At 34.6% G+C, this 20,762-nt stretch overlaps 1 protein-coding gene across 4 annotated transcripts; it reads left to right on the top strand.

The window, feature by feature from the left end:
• Positions 1–109: 109 nt before the first annotated feature.
• LOC132702623 (uncharacterized) lies at positions 110–19,451 on the top strand. 4 transcript variants are annotated; one of them, XM_060671390.1, is made up of 4 exons: positions 110–247; positions 546–778; positions 3,853–4,057; positions 18,495–19,451. In XM_060671390.1, exon 4 carries the CDS (start codon positions 18,547–18,549, stop codon positions 19,177–19,179), a length of 633 nt encoding a protein of 210 aa, XP_060527373.1. In that variant the 5' UTR covers positions 110–247; positions 546–778; positions 3,853–4,057; positions 18,495–18,546; the 3' UTR covers positions 19,180–19,451. The 4 variants fall into 4 exon arrangements, with proteins under 4 accessions (XP_060527373.1, XP_060527371.1, XP_060527374.1 ...); XM_060671388.1 differs by lacking the exon at positions 3,853–4,057; XM_060671391.1 differs by lacking the exons at positions 110–247; positions 546–778; positions 3,853–4,057 and adding an exon at positions 1,408–1,488.
• The last annotated feature ends 1,311 nt before the right edge of the window (positions 19,452–20,762 follow it).

Here is a 20,762-nt window from a genome sequence, read left to right as displayed (position 1 = left end):
TTGGTCATAATCATCATCATCATCATAAGACCTATTCTCTGTTCACTGGCAATAGTGCGCATGATGTTGAGAAGAAGTTCATTTCGCCGCAGATTTCCATACGAACATGATAATTATTCTGTGTTACCATTTCCCCTTCTCTCCCCAAAATATTCTGTTCAGATGTCATTCTTTGTTAAAAAGTTGTTGGTGTAAGATGGCTTCTGTTATTTTGCTTAAAAAAAACTCGTTTTGTAAAATCGCAAAGGTAGGCATAGTTGTATGAAATATCCATAACTATACTAGTTTGTGTGTGGAAATCAATGTACTGGGTTTCTTACAAATCAAAATGGCTTTCTTATTACCTGTGTCATAATATGCGGTGTGTAAGTAGTATGTATTAAAAAGTCTCTAATCTAATCTAAAGGCTTTCACCTCTTCGAGTTATTCTGTTGTTTGTATGGTTTCTAGTATCAGCTGATTTTGACGCAATGTGGCGGGGATGACAATAATATACTGAAAATAATTCAATTTTTACTGCTTTTGATGATGAAATCCCATTTCAGATGAGTAAAATGGCCAAAGCCTACTCCTGAACGGACGACACTGCCCCAAAACTCCGCAACAATACTAAATTTTACTGTACTTAATACCAAAATTGGTTTTTATTTGTACATCCCTCGATTTAGTAAATACGTTCGAAATTATTCTTATCCTTGACGATGGCGACTCAAGATGACCGTTCATTGGCAGCCGGTATGTCGTTTCCGAAGTGGATGAAGAGCAAAATGACAGACAAGTGAGTAGAATGTTCCGTTTGTGCCTGCAAACTATTTTATTTGTGCGAGAAGCTACATTTCAACAAAGCTTGTTGACTTGTGTCGAGTATTTTTCATCATCTTGTTTAGCAACGGTTTTCGAAATTTATTTTGGTGTTCAACCGCCCAAGCAAAATATTGCATAAATTTTGCCATCTTCGATAGCATACATTTTTTTGTTTTTTTTAATGTGTTTACTGCGTTATTTGTTCTGATGAAACTGTTTTGCGACATTTTTATTTTGAAAATCGTGGTTAGATATTTAAAAAAAACCTGGTAATTCACTATAATTGGATAGATATTTTCGTATTTTCAAAGTGTCACTTAACAAACTAACATGTAACATTCTCTAAACTTTTTCCTTTCCTCTTGCGTTATCTTGGTTTGTAATACTCAATCAAGAAACCACAGCCCCATTCTCTCGCAATATTTGACTTCTTTATAGTGATTGCGTGGAAAACAATAAAAAAAATTCTTTTTTTATGTCTGCCCGCAGTTTGTCCATTGTAATTCTCGAGAAAGTTAAGCGTGCCAAGAAATATTCGACGTCATACTCAATGGCCAGGTGAAACAGTTGAGCTTAGATCGAAACGTTTTACTCAACACAGTGCCTCTGTTTTAGATCGTTATTGAGTCGGGATGAATTTTAAAAGTGTTTCTAAAAGTATTTGATTCTGTTCGAACAACAAAGGCAAGTAGTTTTTGCTATAGGCTAAACTGTAATTCGAGTTAAGTAGGCTTTGCAATTTGGCCGGTCGTTTCGATTGGCTGGCCAATATTACGAGGACATTTTTCACCACGTGTCTAACATATGGGTGTATTGAACCTTGCCAGCAACATTGTTACAGTTTTATTCAGTTAGGTGCGGAAACGAGCACTTAATTGTGGCTGATTGTTTATTATTTGCGCTCGCTTTTTTATGACGTAATCGCAAATTGTAAATTTTTAATGTTTTCTGCGAATTTTAGTTGTTTGTTGGCACCTGTGGGAATAACCATTCACACGTCACGATACAAATGTAAAATAATTATCACCGATACGTTTGATAATAATTTTGTTATCGTAAACACCTGCTAAAAATATACAAACCGTGAAATTACTCGCGCCTGAATATCCAGAATATCCAGAAATACCTATTTCCAAATAACTCGAAAAAAAAAGAAATTAATCTATGGAAAAGCGGTTTTAGTCCACACGTAGCCGATTTGGCCTTTTTGTAAAGTTAGATTATTACCTAAAATAAATACAATTATAAATAAAAAACTAACGGATATACGGAAAATGTCTCCCAAAGTATGGATTTTTCGAGTTTTCAATTGTTCTCATATTTTCAGTTAGGAAAGGGATATTGAGATGTGGTTTTCAATGGCGTGTTAAGGTATGGCTGACTGTTGTTATAAAAAATAGTCAAGTCGTTGCATATTTTTTGAAAATATGGAATAACACATATTAGTAGCTATGTCGAAAAGCGCCCTCTAGTGGCAATTATAAGCAATAATTATATCGCCACGTTTACAAAAACGTTGATAGAGATCCGTTAGGCATTTTGAAGTTGCTGATAATTATTTACATAATTGTTCGTACTTAAAGAGCAAAAAGGTTTTCACAAAGGCCTCTGTTTTAAAATGACGTGCCTGTTGGCTGTCTTCAGCTCCTGAAAAATGTGGCAAAAAACTTTTTGCTTAAGTAATGACGCTTACCCTCCCTGGCGAACATTTTGACAACTTGAAAGTAAGTCCCACTATTATTTCTTGGTCACTTTTTTGTAAACCCTTTATGACGTTTTTATGACTGTTGGTTATGGATATTTTTAGTAATTTTACACCTTTGCTTTGCTTACTTTGCTCAATCGGTAAAAACTTCCGAAAACACGCTGTATTTGTCGATATTTTTTTATTATCATGATGGACATGTTGTCCGACCTGGGTATTAGAATTCTGATGTATTTATATCGCTCTCCGGCCCAATAAATAATCGACAGACGCAGAAAGTGATGCAGTCAAGTGACGTCTCATTTTCGGGATACATTCGAAAACGAGTGGCGTTATATTATTATTAAAGGACGGAGATAACACCAGGAAGTCATGTGATCCGCGCGTCTCTGTTCAATATATTTTTTCTGCGGGCTTGTTGCCAGGCCTGCCACGGATGATGCGAGCGCGTGATACCAAGGACGGGTTCAGGAATTCGGTAAAATGCGAATTTCTAAATTGAATTTATGCAAAAGTTTTTTTTGGTGTCGTTTTTGCCGTGTGTTGTTGATCGTTGCGCAGTTATCTCGCGGTTAAGCGGTGTTTTCCCGTATGGAAATGTCCGCTCGTGCTTTGCCCTTTAATTTTGAAAACCTGTTCGATAACGCGATCAAAATCCGAACGTATTACAATGGTCTCTCGGTTTATCTTTTTAACCAAAATAAACATTAAGACGTAAACATTGTATCGGTAAAAAAAAATCTAATCGTAACGTTTGCTGTAATCTCTGGTCACCATTAGGTCAAAATGTTGTATATATTTGCTGCTGTACAATGAACAAGTTTGCACATTTCTTCATTACCACTTTCCTGCTTCCATCTGCATCTCGTTGCTCCCAGAATTTGAAACATTAGATTCAGTCAAAAGTTCCCTCTTCTCTATCTATATCGGCCTTATATATTATTCTTGATCGCTTGTAGTTTTGGAGCAGTATTGAAATGACTTGAATTTCTTCAGTCCACGCTGATCACTCTTGGTGCTGTCTAAGCATCTTTGCACAGATCTTAATGGCGCAGAATATACCAATCGCTATCTCAGTCCTTTCCAACCTTCATTAGGTGAATGTTCGTTCCTGCTTAGCACGTTTGTCTTTGATATCCGTATGCGCCATAACTCACACACACCTGCGGCTTCTCAGATTCATTTTACGTCACCGATTTGAGCACAACAAATCAACAAAACCCAAAGGAAAGTGATCAATACTAACTGACTACAGACACTTGGTTTCACAGAATCAAAAATAAATGTTTGACTTACACTCAACGGCGCAAATAACTGGAATTCCTTTTTATTTTTTATTTTAGGTTAGTTTATTTCGATGGTATTAGTTGTTGGAATTATCTGAAACGTTTGGAAAAATTGAAATGAAGGCCAATAAGTGGAAAATTCCTGCACCGATGTGAGACGTAGATATTCCCAATCTAGTGTTGACTCACCTTCATTATAATTTTTACAATCTCTAGGGGAATTATTCAATGACAAATGCATACCGTCGGCCAAAATAGGCAGGTAACGTTGCAACACAGATATATTTTATTATTATTCTGGGACGTCGGTGACGTCAAACAAATTTATTAAAAATTCAATAGCGATGTAAGTTTTGACATTCTGCAATGGTTCATGGTTCAGGATAATTTTACCCACCGAGACGTTGCACATCCAGTATAAGATGTGGCAACCGATTTGGCCTTCGACCTATCGTATCCCATACATAGTCAATAGGCGATAAGTCTGGTTGACCTTGCGAAAAAGAGTTGTCGAAGGAAGTTTCTAGTAACTGCAGATATATGTGGTGTGGTATTCTCTTATTGAAACTTCTCGTCCAAAAACCCCAGGGTCTCTACGATATGTAAGGCGACTATGTACAGGGTGGTCGTGGTGGAGTGTTTTAACAGGAAAAACCTATTTCTGGTTAAAGCAAAATCGACTTATCAAGGGCTCGATTTTTGAGAAACATTTAATAGCGATATCTTCACTACCAATGGAGTTATAAGGCGTATTTCAATTTTCGGCTCTTCTGAAAAGCAAATATAAAATGTAGCAAAATTATGAAAAGGGGTTACATTTTGTTAAACGAAAACTCAGAGGCAGCCAGTGAATTTCGACATATCCAGAGCAGCACCAACCAGACAAGAAAATATTTCGGACGTTAAAAAAGAATTTAACCAATTACAGAAGTTTCATAAATCCAAGAGAAAATTAAAGTCATTTAAGGAAATCCGGGAAATGGATATAATTAGAGAAGTATTGGAAAATCCAAGCATATCCTCGCGGGCACTAAGTCACGCAACAAATGATGGAAAAACTAAAGTTTTCAATACTTTAAAAAACATAAATTCAAGCCATATCGTACCAGAAAAGTCCACCAATTACATGAAGTTGATGTCGGTAGAGGAATACAATTTTGCAACTGGTGTATATCGGAAAATACAATGAGAACGTTAATTTTCCATTGTCTATTGTTTGGAGTGATGAAGCGAAAATTGACTTATCCATGGAGTACAGAAAATCCTCATGTTGTAGTGCAGGGGTCTCCAAACTACGGCCCGCGGGCCACATCCGGCCCGCGGAGAGCTTGTATACTTGAAAGAAAAATCTACTAGAGATTAGATGTTTATAGCAAATAAATTTAGTTTACTGAAGTAATCTATTTTTACGTTGAATATTAATTAATATGACATCTACATTGATATGGTCATGGGCTAACTACTCATAACATTGTTGTAGGTTATTATATACTAACCAACAAATTATTGAAATGAATTCAACCAACATTTTATACATTTTAAATAAAAAAATAACTTATAACAAGCATAATGACATATGAAATTCTAATGAGATTTATGTAATTGTGATTGAGAATAAATTAATCAGTGATTACTTGTGTATTTTATTATTTTTGGAATCAATGATTACTATGCCGATACGATATGGGTACCCCATTATAACGGTAACCCATACGATACAGATAATATATCAGACTTCCCCATCGCTAGAGGCATCTGACAAAAAATTAACTTCCTTTTACATCATCAGCGGACTGATTCAACTTTTTATCACCTGCGACAATTAATGATAATATTGGTTTAGCCCTTAGAATTTCTTGGCGTGATCAATATGGCCCTAAGGCTGAAAAGTTTGGAGACCCCTGTTGTAGTGTATCAAAATATTCAAAGTCGCTTTGGATTCCATCTAATTTTCCGAGGTAGATTTGGGGGACCTTTTTTTAATGAAAATCTGACAGACTTGGCATTAATTCTTGGAAGGAGTAAATATAATCAGCAAGATGGTTGCCCAGCTAACAACGCACGGATTGTGGGTAAATTGGAACTAGAGGCCCCATTCTGAATAATATTTTCATCATTTTATCTTAGCTGAGATGCCTGTAAAGTAGGCTCTCGAAATAAATTAAGAGCCTCTTTGATAGTGGTTCCTTATTTGACCGTGGTCCCACAAATTTAGACAAAGATGAAATATAAGTATATCTTTCATTGATTCTGCTCCGTGAGAAATACTCCCTATATTTTTCTGAAGTCTTTATTGCGGACTCTAGCGCTTCCTCTGAAAACATTCGAATCTGTATTATTTGAGGACCATGTAAAAGTAATTTATGGAGGCTGTCCACATTTATTTCAAAACTCAAGCACATGGTCGTTAAAATCACAGAGGCGTTTAAGAAAATCATTGTCTAGAACTAAAAATGATTTTTTTTTATTAAATAGAAAACAAACAAGACAAGACAAATAATATACAAATGTGTGGAGTACTCTAGTTATTGATGTGCGATCCTAAATTTTTATGAGCTTTTCATCAATGATTGCTATTTTTGTACATCAAACATCAGACAAAATTCTATAAGAAATGTGCAGACAACATTCTAGACTTCTTATCCACGCATGTAATGTGGATATTTCATAATCACATAGGTTTCCATTAGCAGGAAGGTTCATGACTTTATTCAGGGTCGTTCATAACTTTTGATGTTTCGGTTGATGAATTACTAATTACACTAAACATTTTACCATCTATCATCGCCAAATTGAAAGTATCTTCAATTCGAATACTCTGTTGCTCGATAATCGTTGGTTCGTTGTTGAAGAAGATTTTTTCAAACAATGCTGCTATTATCTGCTATCATTTGAAGTGCATATAGAAAATTTAAAAAAATCTGTTTTGTAATGATTTTCGTCATTACGTAAATTTCGTAGTGAACTTTGATATAACGTCCTTCTGTGTTTTCACTATTCTTTGCGAGGTATGGTTTACAGGAGCCTCAGCAGATACATACTTTATCATAATTTTATTTTCATTTGGATAACATGTCTTCTTAGCCTTAAGGAAAATGTTGTAGTTTTTTCCTTTGAAGAATTGCCTTCACAACAAACGAGATAGACTTTTCTATTGACGTGGTTCCTATAAAACATATATTTATTCTCTTGGCACCTAAATTTGGGATAAGTTAATCGATAAAAAGATCGTGAATACGAAAAATTGTTTTTAAAATAAAACTGTATAAATCGTGAACCTTTTCAAATACAAGGTTATGAAAAAAATTTTTTTCTTATTATGAAAACATTTAATCTTTCCGCCATGCCTTTTACACGGATATTATTTTTTTAATAATTAACATTACTTTTTAAACTCACTTTGTATTCGTAATAACAAAACTCCAAACTTTTTGAACTAGTGACAGTAATGCCAAATAATTGAAACAAACTTTGACATCGTTATTCTCGCCATGGCTACCTCTGTTATTAGTAAAATATAATATCGTTGAAATAATATCTGTTGATCCCTAGCTTCAAGATTAAATATAAAAAAATATTTTTTCGACGTTCAATTTTGTTCTTTATGAAATTCTTAAAATAAATAAAATGACTTGCTTTGTGAAGCGCGTATCGTTTCATAGCGTTCTTTTCAAAATAACACCTCTTATTAAAATCCCTATACGATACTTTTTTTGCATTGTAGTTTGGGACATTTGTCCATCTTCCTTTACTTCGCAGTCCGTCTATCCTTGGACTAGTGCCAAACAGATGTTTCCTTTTTTACATGTCTAAAAGAATATTGTTTGACGTAGTGCGCTTCTTGAAAAACCTAACCTTTGACTAAAGTCCAGTTGCTTTTTCTTTGACACATGATAATGCAAATGTGGCAACTTCATAACTATATAGAATGTATTTGGTTGGTGACTTCATAGGTTGTTGGGTTTGCTTATACAGACTAACTAAACTAAACTAACTAAAATTTTTATCTACTGGTATGCAGATATTACACGTAATGCATAAAAATGTATAACGCAACATGTGCTTCGAATCGCACACTACTGACCGCGGCTTTGTGTATCAACCAGTAAAAGGTCACGCGTTTTTTCAAGACCTCTGGCTATCTTCACGGTTTGTGGTGGCCCACGCGCCTTTTTTGAGGTCAAAGAATACCATCGACTCCGTCTAGCGTTCTCGCATCGTTCTCGGATACGCACTTCTGACGAAATCACCTTCGCGTATTGCTTCAAAGTGCTCGTCATCGGGCCAGGGACGTGGGTGCGTGAGGGGGGAAGTCGCCACGTGGTCGAGCCTTTGGCTCTCCACCAATCGGACGCCTGGGACGCCGTTCGTTTGTTTTTTCCCGTCGCTGTCGTCACACCGTTAAAGGATTTCGACACGCTCTGAACTCTACTTCGTTTGGGTTCGAAAACAATAGGTATTGTTATCTGGAGAGACGTGTTTACCAAAATAGTGTTCGTATATATAAACGTCGCGGCCCGAGGGTTTAGTTTTGACAGTTTTGACGCGCGTCTCGTAGTGGTTACACTTGCTCCATCTTCCACGACATGTTTTTCACCGGGCATTTTTCATTGGTCAACGGCGGGTACGTATTGTATTGGTTAGTGTGTTTGTATGTTTTGCTGAGGGGAATCTCGTTAAAATGGCACTCGTTACTTTCAAATCTTCATTTCACGCTAACTTTATCCGAGATTATTTGTTTAAACCAGCCTCAAAGGTTTGTCAGGGTTTAAATTTTTGGAGACATTTTAAATATTGTTTCCAGTTTGATGAACTTTTTTTTTTCATGGTCGAATAATTGAAAAACGAATACGAAGCTGTTTTTTTAAAAGAGATTAACTTAAATTTTGGAGGTGGCGATAGCCGAAAATAACGAACTGTCAGGAGGAGCGAGGAGGTACAACAAAAACATTGCATACATCATATATTTATTATTATATTATTGTTGCATCATTATTTGTAGCATACATTATTGTAACCTTAGATAGCGCTTTTAAGAATGATTCATTCATAGAAATTCCAGTATTCTGTAGTATGTACGATTTGCGATGGCATAGTGGGTCATAAAAGCAAGAGAGAAGGCGCCTCAGTATTTTACCTGCTTCCACTCGTATACAAAAAATGGCAAAACTCACCCATTTTCCTACAGTAATTTCCACTTCAAAACAGGGTCGCATTTTTGAAGAACTGCTTCCGAAAGTCGAACAACCGTCTTTAATTATTACAGATAATTATCGACTGTGTAGCAAATGCATAGATAAGGAAAGAGAAAATTATAAATTGACTGCGCAGTAAGCGGATTAACTACCCAGAAAATGGTGTAAATATGAGTTGTTAAAAATTGACAAAAATTACAAAACCAACTTGCCGTATGCTACAGACGAAATAATTGTTGAAATGGGTCATTAAGTTTCAAGATTGCCTTCCTATCATTATACATTTAATGTCATATGATTGGTGTTGGTTCAATGCAAAATATTTTTTGATAAAAATATTTTAAGCGAGGCAAGACACGATGATACTACAGTACTATCTGTTTGGAAGGCAGCTCTTCAGACAGTTACCAAAGAAATACAAACTAAATATGGCAAATTATATTTTATATGATTAAATTTTCCAATTTTCTTGGTATTGTTTTAATTTTTGTTGCATGGACAGAGTTTTCGGACAATATTTAACAACTTATCATAATTTTTTCATGTAGATTCACCTACTTAAATATTCGCATATCATTAAGGAATACCCTGATCTATTACTACATAGACAATACATGAATCCATATTTGAGAATGGGCGTACTAGTTAAATTAACAAATGTCAAGTACAACTGATTCTGTCTCTCTTACTCCCAAGTCTTCCATGGATCAGGACAACATCTGATGAAATATAAGTGGAAGCAAGATGAACAATCTGTTTTATTCTGTCTGACATTTTATTGCAGACTATGCCAACACAAATCGTACCGACTATAAAACACACTGGAAAATATTTATTTTTTCACGATCGGGAGAATTTCAATTAGTCCGTCATAATGTCAGTGTCGTTTTTCATTCGAACTAGGTAATTATCGATTTTTAGGTGATTGTAGCGATTGCGGTCGCGGTAAAGCAGTTCTTGTTGGTTTGCCGGCCTTGGGAAGTTTTTTCTCTTTCTTAGAATAGTGCCTTAAGTTAAACGTTTGAAAGGTCGAATTATCTAGATCGAGCGGCACGACTATCTCAATATACGGGGTGTCGAGGAAAAAAAATACATCTAGATTATTTTTGATATACACTGGAATGCATAGAAATACGTTATAATTACATTTTTTTCAGAAATCAGTCATCAGTTCAAAAACATAAATATGCTATTTGAAAGACAATTTAATATAAATATATTTGGAGCTTCTTAGGTTTCGCGAAGTAAAATAACTACATGGGGCAAATTAACTTTTTTTTATTACTAAAAGAAATAGACTTATTGACAGCTAACAACTTAAAACTTTTTTTTAAATAACGGGTATGACCCCTTCACGATTAGGCTAATCAAGTTCGCTATTATTTCTTCCGGAATATAAAACCACACTTCCTCTACTGCTCGAATTCTTCGTTTTAGTTCATCCCATAAATTGTTTATCGGATTGAGGTCGGGACTATATGCTGGCCACTCCATCACTCTTAAACCGGCTTCTGTAATCTAATGTTGCACGATTCTTGCGACGTGCGACCTAGCATTGTCATGCATAAAAACGACTTGTCCAATGTAGTCGACATAAAGAAAACTACTGAGCTGCCAAAATCTCCTCGATCTGCCTAGTATCCGTTAAATCTTCTCTGCCTTGACCATGGTCGCTCCTACGACTGAAAATCGAAATTGTATCCCAGATCATCCAGGAGCTACCTCCATAAACACTCCGATCTTCCATACAGCATTCTGCACATCGCTTTCCTGGTCTTCGGTATACATTTCTTCGCTGGTCGCTACCTGAGAGGCATATTGCGGTCTCATCTGAAAACTAGACCGCCCATTGTTCCAATGTCCAATTCAGATGATCTCGGGCAAACCGTAGGCGGGCTTGTTGATGAGCTGGACCAATTGCAGGTGTTTTTGATGTCAAGTTATTTTCATTCAGTCTTCTCAATATTATTTCTTATTATTGTTGATACAATAAAAGGTCATCACGAGTTGTTGTCTCCTCATAACGTTGACACACTCTTCGAATTGTTTAAAGCAATAATTTGAGCAGCTTTTTCCAAAGGCAATTTAAGTCTTTGACAAGTTTGTTGCTCTCGTTTGTTTACCCGTTGCTACGCATGTAGATCAGCACTCTTGACAAATTTAAGTACATATTAAAAAGTATTTTAAACAACATGTTTCTTTTTTTGATCTGCGGAATAGTTTCTAAAGAAAACGTAGTTACAGTGTACAGTGGACCGATTTCTATGCACGCAAGTATACAATTTCCCAAACAGTATATTATGCAACAAGCAACAGTATAGTAAACGGCATATACTATTTCATATATGTACTCTTTCTATGACTTCTAGTTTTTGGGTACATTTTTGCGAATAGATTAACTGACACTATCGTCAGAATTGGCAAATTGAAGCGGTGCGGTAATATCTCCGGAAACATCCGATTGCTCCCAAACCTGTGCTGTAATATCCCGGAAACGTCCGTGGGAACCCGAACTGACTGGAAAAATGACACTTTGACACTTGGGTATTTTGCAGAAGGGAGTGGAAAAAATGTATTTTTTACAAAAGTACGTTTTTCATTTAATAATTACTTGTTAGTTTAATGACAATCGGTATTTTTAAATTTTAACAATTAAAAAAATATTTTATTATCTGGGATATTATGTTGTTATCCACTTGCAAACAGATGATTCGAAAATTAGACAAACGATTCAATTGAATAAGTATTTTAATTGCAAAACAATAGAGTCGACTTTGTAATTATCCCCTTGTACGTTTGATTAGTCATATATTTACTTTTGCTCCATTTACTTCTATATAGTGTGTTTCATTAAAGGTGCAAAAGACGCCTGGACGTTTACTCGAGAACCACTGGAGCTTCAGGAAAAAAAATCTAGAAATTAGTTTTAAGCTTTATAATGAAATTAACAATTTTTCCGAAAATTCTCAAAATAATTTTTAATAACATTATGGGACAGGCTGGAAAAAGTGTTGTCCAAGGTCCATTGGCTTACCGAGCGTAATAAGATCGTAATAACACGTGCGAAAAATAACATAACCAGTAAGAAAGAAAATACCTGAAATCGTTAATGCAATATAAACTGTTTAAAATGAAGTGCAAATTTAAGCGTCACCCTGTATATCCAATTGTTTCTACAAGCATTGACGCCGCAGAAAAAAGTAAAAGTGGTCACAGTTAAATTACCTGAGTTAAACTTCCTAGAATTATTTCGATAAGTATTATTACCTGAGCGCGTAACGTGTCGTGTATGATGACGTTTATTTTGGGAATTCAATTATGGTGGTTCGTGTTCGTTTTTTTTTTACGTTTTTTGGTCTGCGTGTGGCCTATCTCTGTATAATCGTTCTGGTCAAAAGTGGGTGTGTTCGGTTCACCGCACTGTTGTGTGTTGTGCGCTGACGCAAGTTGTGCCGTCATCGCTCTCCCGTGATTCTGTATAATCGTTTTTCTCGTAAACAAGCCAGATTTGAGTGTCAACAACAAATTTACACACGCAGGCATAAGGCATTGTCTAACGACCTAAATATGTTAAGGCAAGCGTTCAAGTTGACTATTAAAATCACCAATTAAACAAAATAAATAAGAACTAAAAGTTCAGATTTTCACGAAATTATATATTATGACATGACAATTGTTTCGACAAGACCATGTCTTTATCAAATGTAATATCTACAAACTACCTGCTACTATATATACCGAAAAATGACCATAAAACCTTTATTAATCCTGTTGCGAGAATTTAAGTTCAATAAAGGAGAGGTATTTAAATCTAATTGAGCGTTAAGCAATACATTTGAATGTATCATTTTGTTAATCTCCATGGCTTCCGATAAACTTAATTTTCTACTTTTTGTGGCTGTGTGTAATCAAAATTGTCGTCAAAAATGTGTTTTTCTGTGTTTAAGTGTGTAGCATAATTAGAATCTAGATTATTATTTTTAAACGCTCTTATATGTTCGTTAATGCGTTTCTTGAAGGATCTACCTGTTTGTCCAATATAAATTTTAGGACAAGATCCCCTATTGTGTTGTTAGTTCTGAAAGCTATTTTTAAACCACATATTGAGAAATTTTGGACATTTCGATTTATTGTTTTTTAAATATTTTCCTATTGTGTTGCTGGGTTCTGAAAGCTATTTTTAAACCACATTTTGACAAATGTTTTGTCTTTGTTTTTATCCTGTTCAATCTCGATAATGAATTTTATACGATTATGTATTGAGTACATTAAGTACATTAATGCGTTTCTTGGAGGATCTACCTGTCTGTCCAATATAAATTTAAATTAACTCATTACATAATCGTATAAAATTCATTATCGAGATTGAACAGGATAACTCTATTAATTTTTTTGACTTAACTATTATGAAAGTGCAAAACAAATTAGATTTTAATACAGACAGCATTAAACTCTATTTATCCGAAACCAAATACAGGACACGAACAATTTAAAACAATTACATACTTAGGAGAACCTAGCGAAAAAGTTTCAAAACATTTGTCAAAATGTGGTTTAAAAATAGCCTTCAGAACTAACAACACAATTGGAAAATATTTAAAAAACAATAAATCGAAATGTCCAAAATCCCAAAAATCAGGTGTCTACAGGTTAAAATGTGGATCTTGTCCTAAAATTTATATTGACCAAACAGGTAGATCCTTCAAGAAACGCATTAACGAACATATAAGAAAGAGCGTTTAAAAATAATAATCTAGATTCTAATTATGCTACACACTTAAACACAGAAAAACACATTTTTGACGACAATTTAGATATTTTACAGACAGCGACAAAAAGTAGATTAACAAAATGAGACATTCAAATGTATTGCTTAACGCTCAATTAGATTTAAATACTTCTCCTTTACTGAACTTAAATTCTCGCAACAACGATAATTAAGTTTTTATGGTCATTTTTCGGTATATATAGTAGCAGGTAGTTTGTAGATATTACATTTGATAATGACCCGGTGTTGTCGAAACAATTGTCTTGTCATAATATATAATTTCGTAAAAATCTGAACTTTTAGTTCTTATTTATTTTGATAAATGGATTTTCAAGTAAAAGTCACCTCAGTTCAACTAATTAAACAACAGTCTGTCAATTTTTTATTTTTTTTATGTTCGTTATTCATTTGCCTTTTTGATTTTTTATTTTCATTATTATTTCATCATTGAGATAATTGCTAAAAAATGTCGGTGTATAGCATTTTTTCACTTTTAATTGTTAACCAATTTCAACATAGCAGTACAAAATGAAATAGTAGGACTTGGAATTAATTCATAACATTTTTTTTAATCGAAAAAAATATTTTTTAAAAATGAATAGCAACATACATTAGTTGAAATATTCTCCATTACTTTCTACCATCTATTTCTAGTTTTTCCGGTAAACGACCGATCCCACGCCCGGAAAACTGCTAGTAAATGCGATCTATGAGTCCACCCATTCTACATAATCCTCATTTGAAGAGTTCGATCCGTGGATATGTTTTTTCGCCACTGGTGTTGATGGTTTACCAGGTTCTATGCAAGACTTTCTTCGTTTAGGATTGTCATAGTAAATCCGTTTTTCCTCTCCCGTGACGATACGTTGCAAAAATCCTTTTCTTTTTTCCCACCGAAGCAGTAAACCACAAATCAAAAATCGCTTTCCAATATTTTTTTACTTTAATTCATATGGGACCCATCCTTAATTTTTTTAAACGCTTTCCGACGTTGGAAATGTCAACTTCTAGTGAAGTTGACAATTCTTGGAGACTCTGACATGAATCTTTTTCAAATTCTTCATCTTCGAATTTTTTGGTTAGTTTTAAAAACGTGCACACCATTTTCTACATGTTTGCTCAGCTAGTACATGTTCATCATGAACCTCTACCAAAATATGATGACTCTCTGCAGCACTTCTACCCATTTTAAAACAATGGAGCAAAATTCCTCGCAAAAACAGTTTATTCGGCACGAATTCCGATATATTAAAAAAATCACAAAGAAAATCTGTATCACTAGCGCCACCTGTTATCAAAACGCTATAAATTAATTCCAACACCACCAATCATCCTGTTGGCTTCTTTAGAGCTTAATTGAAACGTCCACAGGAGGAATAATATTTATATTATTATTATTAATATTATTATTATTATTATTATTATTATTATATTTTTTAAATTGCTTAATTTTCAGAACATATGAATCGAAATGAACAGAAAATGTAAATTAGCATTTTTATTACATGCAAAATTATGAGCATTAATGTTATTTTAAATAAAACTAATTCTTTATAATTAAACCCGCCCTGATCGATCCGGACTCAGTGCATGGTATTGGGCTAAAGGAGTTGCTGACCTTCTACAGGAGGGGCGGCATTCTGGACGCCCTCTAGAGCGGCCTGGGGGCACAACGGGCCCATCTGGTGGCCTAAGTGCTTGGACGCCCGCGAGGGCGCCCCCCTTTAATACCAATACCAATACCAATAAACCCGTTCTTCAGAAATCCTATAATTTTTTACCTATACCACAGGCCTATTTGAAAACTTTTTGATACTTACACATCAAATAGCAAAACATAAAAATCTGAGAGTGACAAAATATTATTTGCCATTAAAAAAAAATAATACAATTAATAATTCAACCATGCCATTGATACAAATAATAGCAACTTACATAACATACAATTCTTAAATTAAAAAAACTATTCACCTACTTTTTTGTTGATGTCATTTACAGTTGCCCTTTAAATGATATCAACACTACCTTTACGTACACTGTGTCTCATTTGGGTCTAGACAGAGGGGTATGTCCGTTACTGTGAAACGAAAGATGACGTTAACACACTTTTCATGACCTGCTTAGTTTTTAATCTACAGGGCGATTTTGGAGATCTGAACTTTTGGGGTACCCCTCGTATCTGGGGTACCCTATGAAAAGGAAAGGTCAAAAGCGCATCCGATATAGATTTTTACGTCGTATTCAGTAGCGCAGTTAGTTTTTTTTTCAAAACGGTTTCGTCTTTTTGAAAAAAAAAAGTTTGTTTTTCGTTTAAATGGGTCAAAACATCTTTTGACTGACTGACCAACCGTTAAAAAGGTGGTAAATATTCATTTGATACTTTGATTATTTTAAGCATAAATAATTGTAATACATTTTTTCAAAATTTCAAATAAATATTTGTTTGGCTACTTTTAAACAAATGTTTCCTAAAAGTAACTTCAAAATATATTATAACTTGTTTCAATCAATACAATAAGGTACTAACATTAAATTAACTGAATAGTATAAAAGTATTTGTGATATATAAAGTATATCGTGATATAAATAACTACTTTTATTTGGGTGAAACACGTTTAGTTTACATTAAATTTTTTAAAATTTGAATCGAGAATTTCATGATTCGATGTCCATAAGAGTTGGTTGATCGTATATCATCTCAATTTGCTTACTTTATGTTTAAATTCTTACCTAAAAGTCTCTAAACTTTTTAGATTGAACTTTGGGAAATGGTAAGTGTAGTTTAAAAAAAATCTAGCAAATCATTAATAAATAACTCTTCATTAGTAAGCTGAAACATTAACAAAATTTTTAAAAATTATAAACTATATAGATTTCGAAAAGCATTTTTTTGTCGGCGCTTATCTTGGCTAGTTTGCTTCTAAACCACAAAATGAGTTTGTCAGCTAACAAAAACTATAACAATTAACCTGTTTAATACAACAAATGAAATGCTATTAAATACAAGTGTAATTTATTTTGGAAATAAATCATTATTGTTATAATAGGTATTCGTCGGCAGCTCATAGATACCTCGTTTAAGGCGAATTTAAACTTAAACTGAAACTTAGAAAACTGCAAATAACTAAAATATTTTGGAAGTGTTAGTTTTATGACAATTTGTATTCACATCACAGCATCCGATGATTTTCAAGGTTAAAATAATAATTAATAGGGTGATAAAACTAACAAAAGGGCAGAGTAGGACAAAATTGGTACGAATTTTAACATTCAAATTGTTTTTTAAAATAAAAACAACAAAAAATCAAAAATATTGTTTGCCTATTTATATATGTTTTTTAAAGAAATACGCATACTGTAATTTTAGATAAATAAGTATTTATGGTAATGTTATATGAGCTGAATTAAAACATACAAATTAGAAGTTCAAACAAGTGAATATTTATTTGCTTTAAATAACTTATCAATATGTTTCTAGTATCTAACAAGTTTATTCTGAATAAACAATGCGAACAGGTAGGCAGCTGATGAGCTTAAAAGATTTAATTTTTATAAGTACTTACGCCCCCACAATTAATTAAGAATATTTCCATTTCCATAATAACTGTAACGCCTTTCCCTCCAAAAACGCAAACAACTTACGACTTGCAATCACCGCGAACAAAGGGCACAATGACACAGGTGCCGCGTTGGGTAAATGAAGCGACATTGTATTTAAACTCATTTTATTTGCTTTTAATCAATGCATTTAAATCAAAGAAGCGATATAACGAACTAAGCAAATCCTGTGATCTGTTTATTTGCGTTAAATAAGCAACGGAGGCCACCAAAGACTGTGGATTTGACATTTTTAACATATTTAGAGTTATAGGGACTAAACTAATAGAAAAACAATGTTTTTTTTTTAATTTCTGTCTCTCAACATTATTGAATTAATTTTTGATGTCATATTTATTGTTTTAACGTTACATAGCATTACATAATATTACATTCTAAAAATTGAAATTGCTACCCAACTGGCATATATTTTGGATAAATTAACAGAATGTTAGCGGAAAATCTCTGAAAATGATTTCAGTTTCTGAGATTTCCAGATATGTAGTCAATTCGTTGTCATCGTTGACTTGGTAACAGACAGGTTTACCTAAGGATCATGAAATTTTAGCATCTAGACCTCCAAACAAAAATTATCTTATATTTCATTAAGCGCGAGACATTTTGAACAAAGTAATTCATTTATTATTTATCGCATCAATAAAAAAACTTGGTACAGACTACAATACTCATCCAAGAGAACATTTAGGAAACAATTACGAAGGCATTGTACAAATCATGTTATTGAAATTTAATGGAAATGTAAGATGGGTATAAAACTACACTTTTCTAGAAAATATATAAAAGAAAAGGAACCTCAAATAATGTCCAGTGATGGCAGATTACTGCTAATCATTAAAAAGGGACAACAGACGAAGTTTTTCGACCAAAAATGAATGGACTTAACTAATGCTTGAGACTTTGTTATTTAATTAAGATTTTTTAGTCCGGGTTTTGCACTAATAAAAATAATGATCAAATCAACTGAGATTTTCATTTGTTAATTCTTTTATTGTTGATAAAAAAGCCTTACGTGATAGAGGAAAATGCTAATCAGATTTAATTTTAGGATGCTTTTTTGTTGGTTGCCTGATTTCGGGCGTTCCTTGCGCTCGCTAAAGGTCACTTTGTCTCGTTCGCAGGTTCGACTTGGACCAAAACGCATTCTCGCCCACGGAGCTGGACGACAGTTTCATGCACTACTACCGCTACCCGCCAAAACCGAAGAACGACGCCCAAAACATGACGGAAACGAAAGTGATCCAGTCCTCGCAGTCGACCAAGAAAGTGGACTTCTCCAAACCGAGCTTGGCTCAGCAGTCGGCGGCGTTTCTCAAACAGCCCAAACCCAAGGGTACAGACGACGGCTTCAAGGGCGAAACGGCGCAGGTGGGCAACACGATCGTGCGGGTCGCGAATCAGATCGTTTCCGGGAAACCCCTGCAGGGTAACCCTCCGGAGCCCGCTGAAGAGTGCGAGCAATTGCTCGCCAAGTTCGATCCTTACCGACGCAGGGGTAGCAAATCGTTGCCCGCGTCTCCGTTGGCTTCGCCCAAGAGCCAGAGGAGGGTGAATAAGTACTTCACCAGTCCCTACGTGGAAACGGACAAGTCGAAGGGGTGGATTTTGTCGAATCTGCTGGCCAGACGGGAGATTTCCCAGTCGATGGGGTTCATCCACGAGGAGAACAAAGCCGAGCTGGAAAGGGCCAGTAGCAGTGCCAGCGTCGACAATGTAACCGGTACCGGCAAGCAGAGGACCCACGTGTACACCCCCAAGCCTTCCGAGCTGCGCGAAATGAACTTTTGGTCTCCTACTTCGATGTAGTTTTTTTTTTAATTGTATTTATTGTTTGACTATGCATTAAAATTTAGTATTAACGTGCTGAAGATTTCGGTAAAAATTCTCTATATATTTGTAAGTTTAAGTTTAACATAAGAGTAAGGGATGGATCTTTTTTCAAAGTTACAAAGTGTACCTTTTTTATTGTTGCGTGCGAGCGTGAGGATGTTGTTTGGTTGATATTATTCTGCAATAAGTTGTATGTAATTTTTTTTTGAAAAAAAAAAGGAGTTCTACATTAAAATCTATTTATGTAGGTCTACGGAAGTCGGTTTTATTTTTTCCTGCAAGAGCCCTTCAATTATTTTACTATTTACAAATCTGCTGGATCATCCTGTTTGTTCCTGCAGAACTTAAGTGAAACTGGCTCGCATTCTACTCTGTAATTGCTTATATATTGAGATGTTAATCTCAGGAAAACATTCAAGATATTCTTACAGACGGATCCTATCGTCAACTTAAAAAAGATCCTACGTCATATTTGGAACGCAACCTTAAATCTGTCATTAAGGGTTATTCTCTATTGGAACCGTGGAAAAAGTCTGTCGCCCCTTGTCTCAACGGATTCTCTAAGATTCACAAACTAGGATTACCCCTTCAACCTATTGTGAGCACCATTGGTTCTCCAGCAAATTATCTAGCTTCTATATTAAAATCCTTTACAGGGAAAATTGGTAGTTTCGTTCTTAACTCCTTTCCTTTTGTTGAACAATTGAAAGCCATTGCATTAAATCCGTTCTGGTAGTCCCTATTCCTGAAACTCTTCAACATTATTTCAGATATATTAAAATCCGAGAATCTGGGACTAAACCTTCTCATCTTATTAGAAAAATGCTTGCCTGGAACATAACGGTTGTAAGGGTCAAATTTTTGAACAAACGTCGTCCATCTAAACCAAAACTGTCGAAACGCTACGTTGATGATACCTTGGTTAATTGGCCTCTTGGTCAAGAGTCCCTCAAGATTTTCTTAGCATGTTAAGTACTACACAATACGTGTTACCAATAAATTGGAAACTAATTATAATCTCACATTCTTAGATTTTCTTATAGACCATACCTTAATGCAATGTCGCACCTCTTATTTACACAACCGCAAAACTATTTCAGGTTTAGTCACCTTACCCAGAATGAAATCACCTTACATCTGCTCTTCTCTCTAATAATTTCTACGTTAGAGATATTAAGCGTTCTCTCATAAAATACACTTCACCACAACCTTCCAAAGACATTGAGCCCGAAAGCAACTCCACACTTGTCACTGTGGTCCTTCCTTACATTTAAAACATCACTTGACCATATATCAACAGTTTTTAAGAAATATCACACAAAAACCGGATTTACCAGTTCAAAAATCTCTCAACATCTTGATTCATCAACGACAAAATTTCGTTTGAAATACCAAGTGTTTTAGCATTAGAAAAAATACATTGGAGAAATCGGACGAAAGATATCAACTAGGATCAAGGAACATGAAAAAGCATTCAGATTACGACAAATAAACGAAGGTATCAGCAGTTGCCGAACAAAATTACGAAACCGAACATCAAATTTTATTCGATAAAACTA

The sequence above is a fragment of the Cylas formicarius genome, unplaced genomic scaffold (assembly GCF_029955315.1).
Source record: "Cylas formicarius isolate icCylForm1 unplaced genomic scaffold, icCylForm1.1 PGA_scaffold_5__7_contigs__length_24384050, whole genome shotgun sequence".
In the NCBI taxonomy this organism is placed as follows: domain Eukaryota; kingdom Metazoa; phylum Arthropoda; class Insecta; order Coleoptera; family Brentidae; genus Cylas; species Cylas formicarius.
Note: the sequence above shows the minus strand (reverse complement) of the source record. Positions and strands in the feature narration are given on the sequence as shown.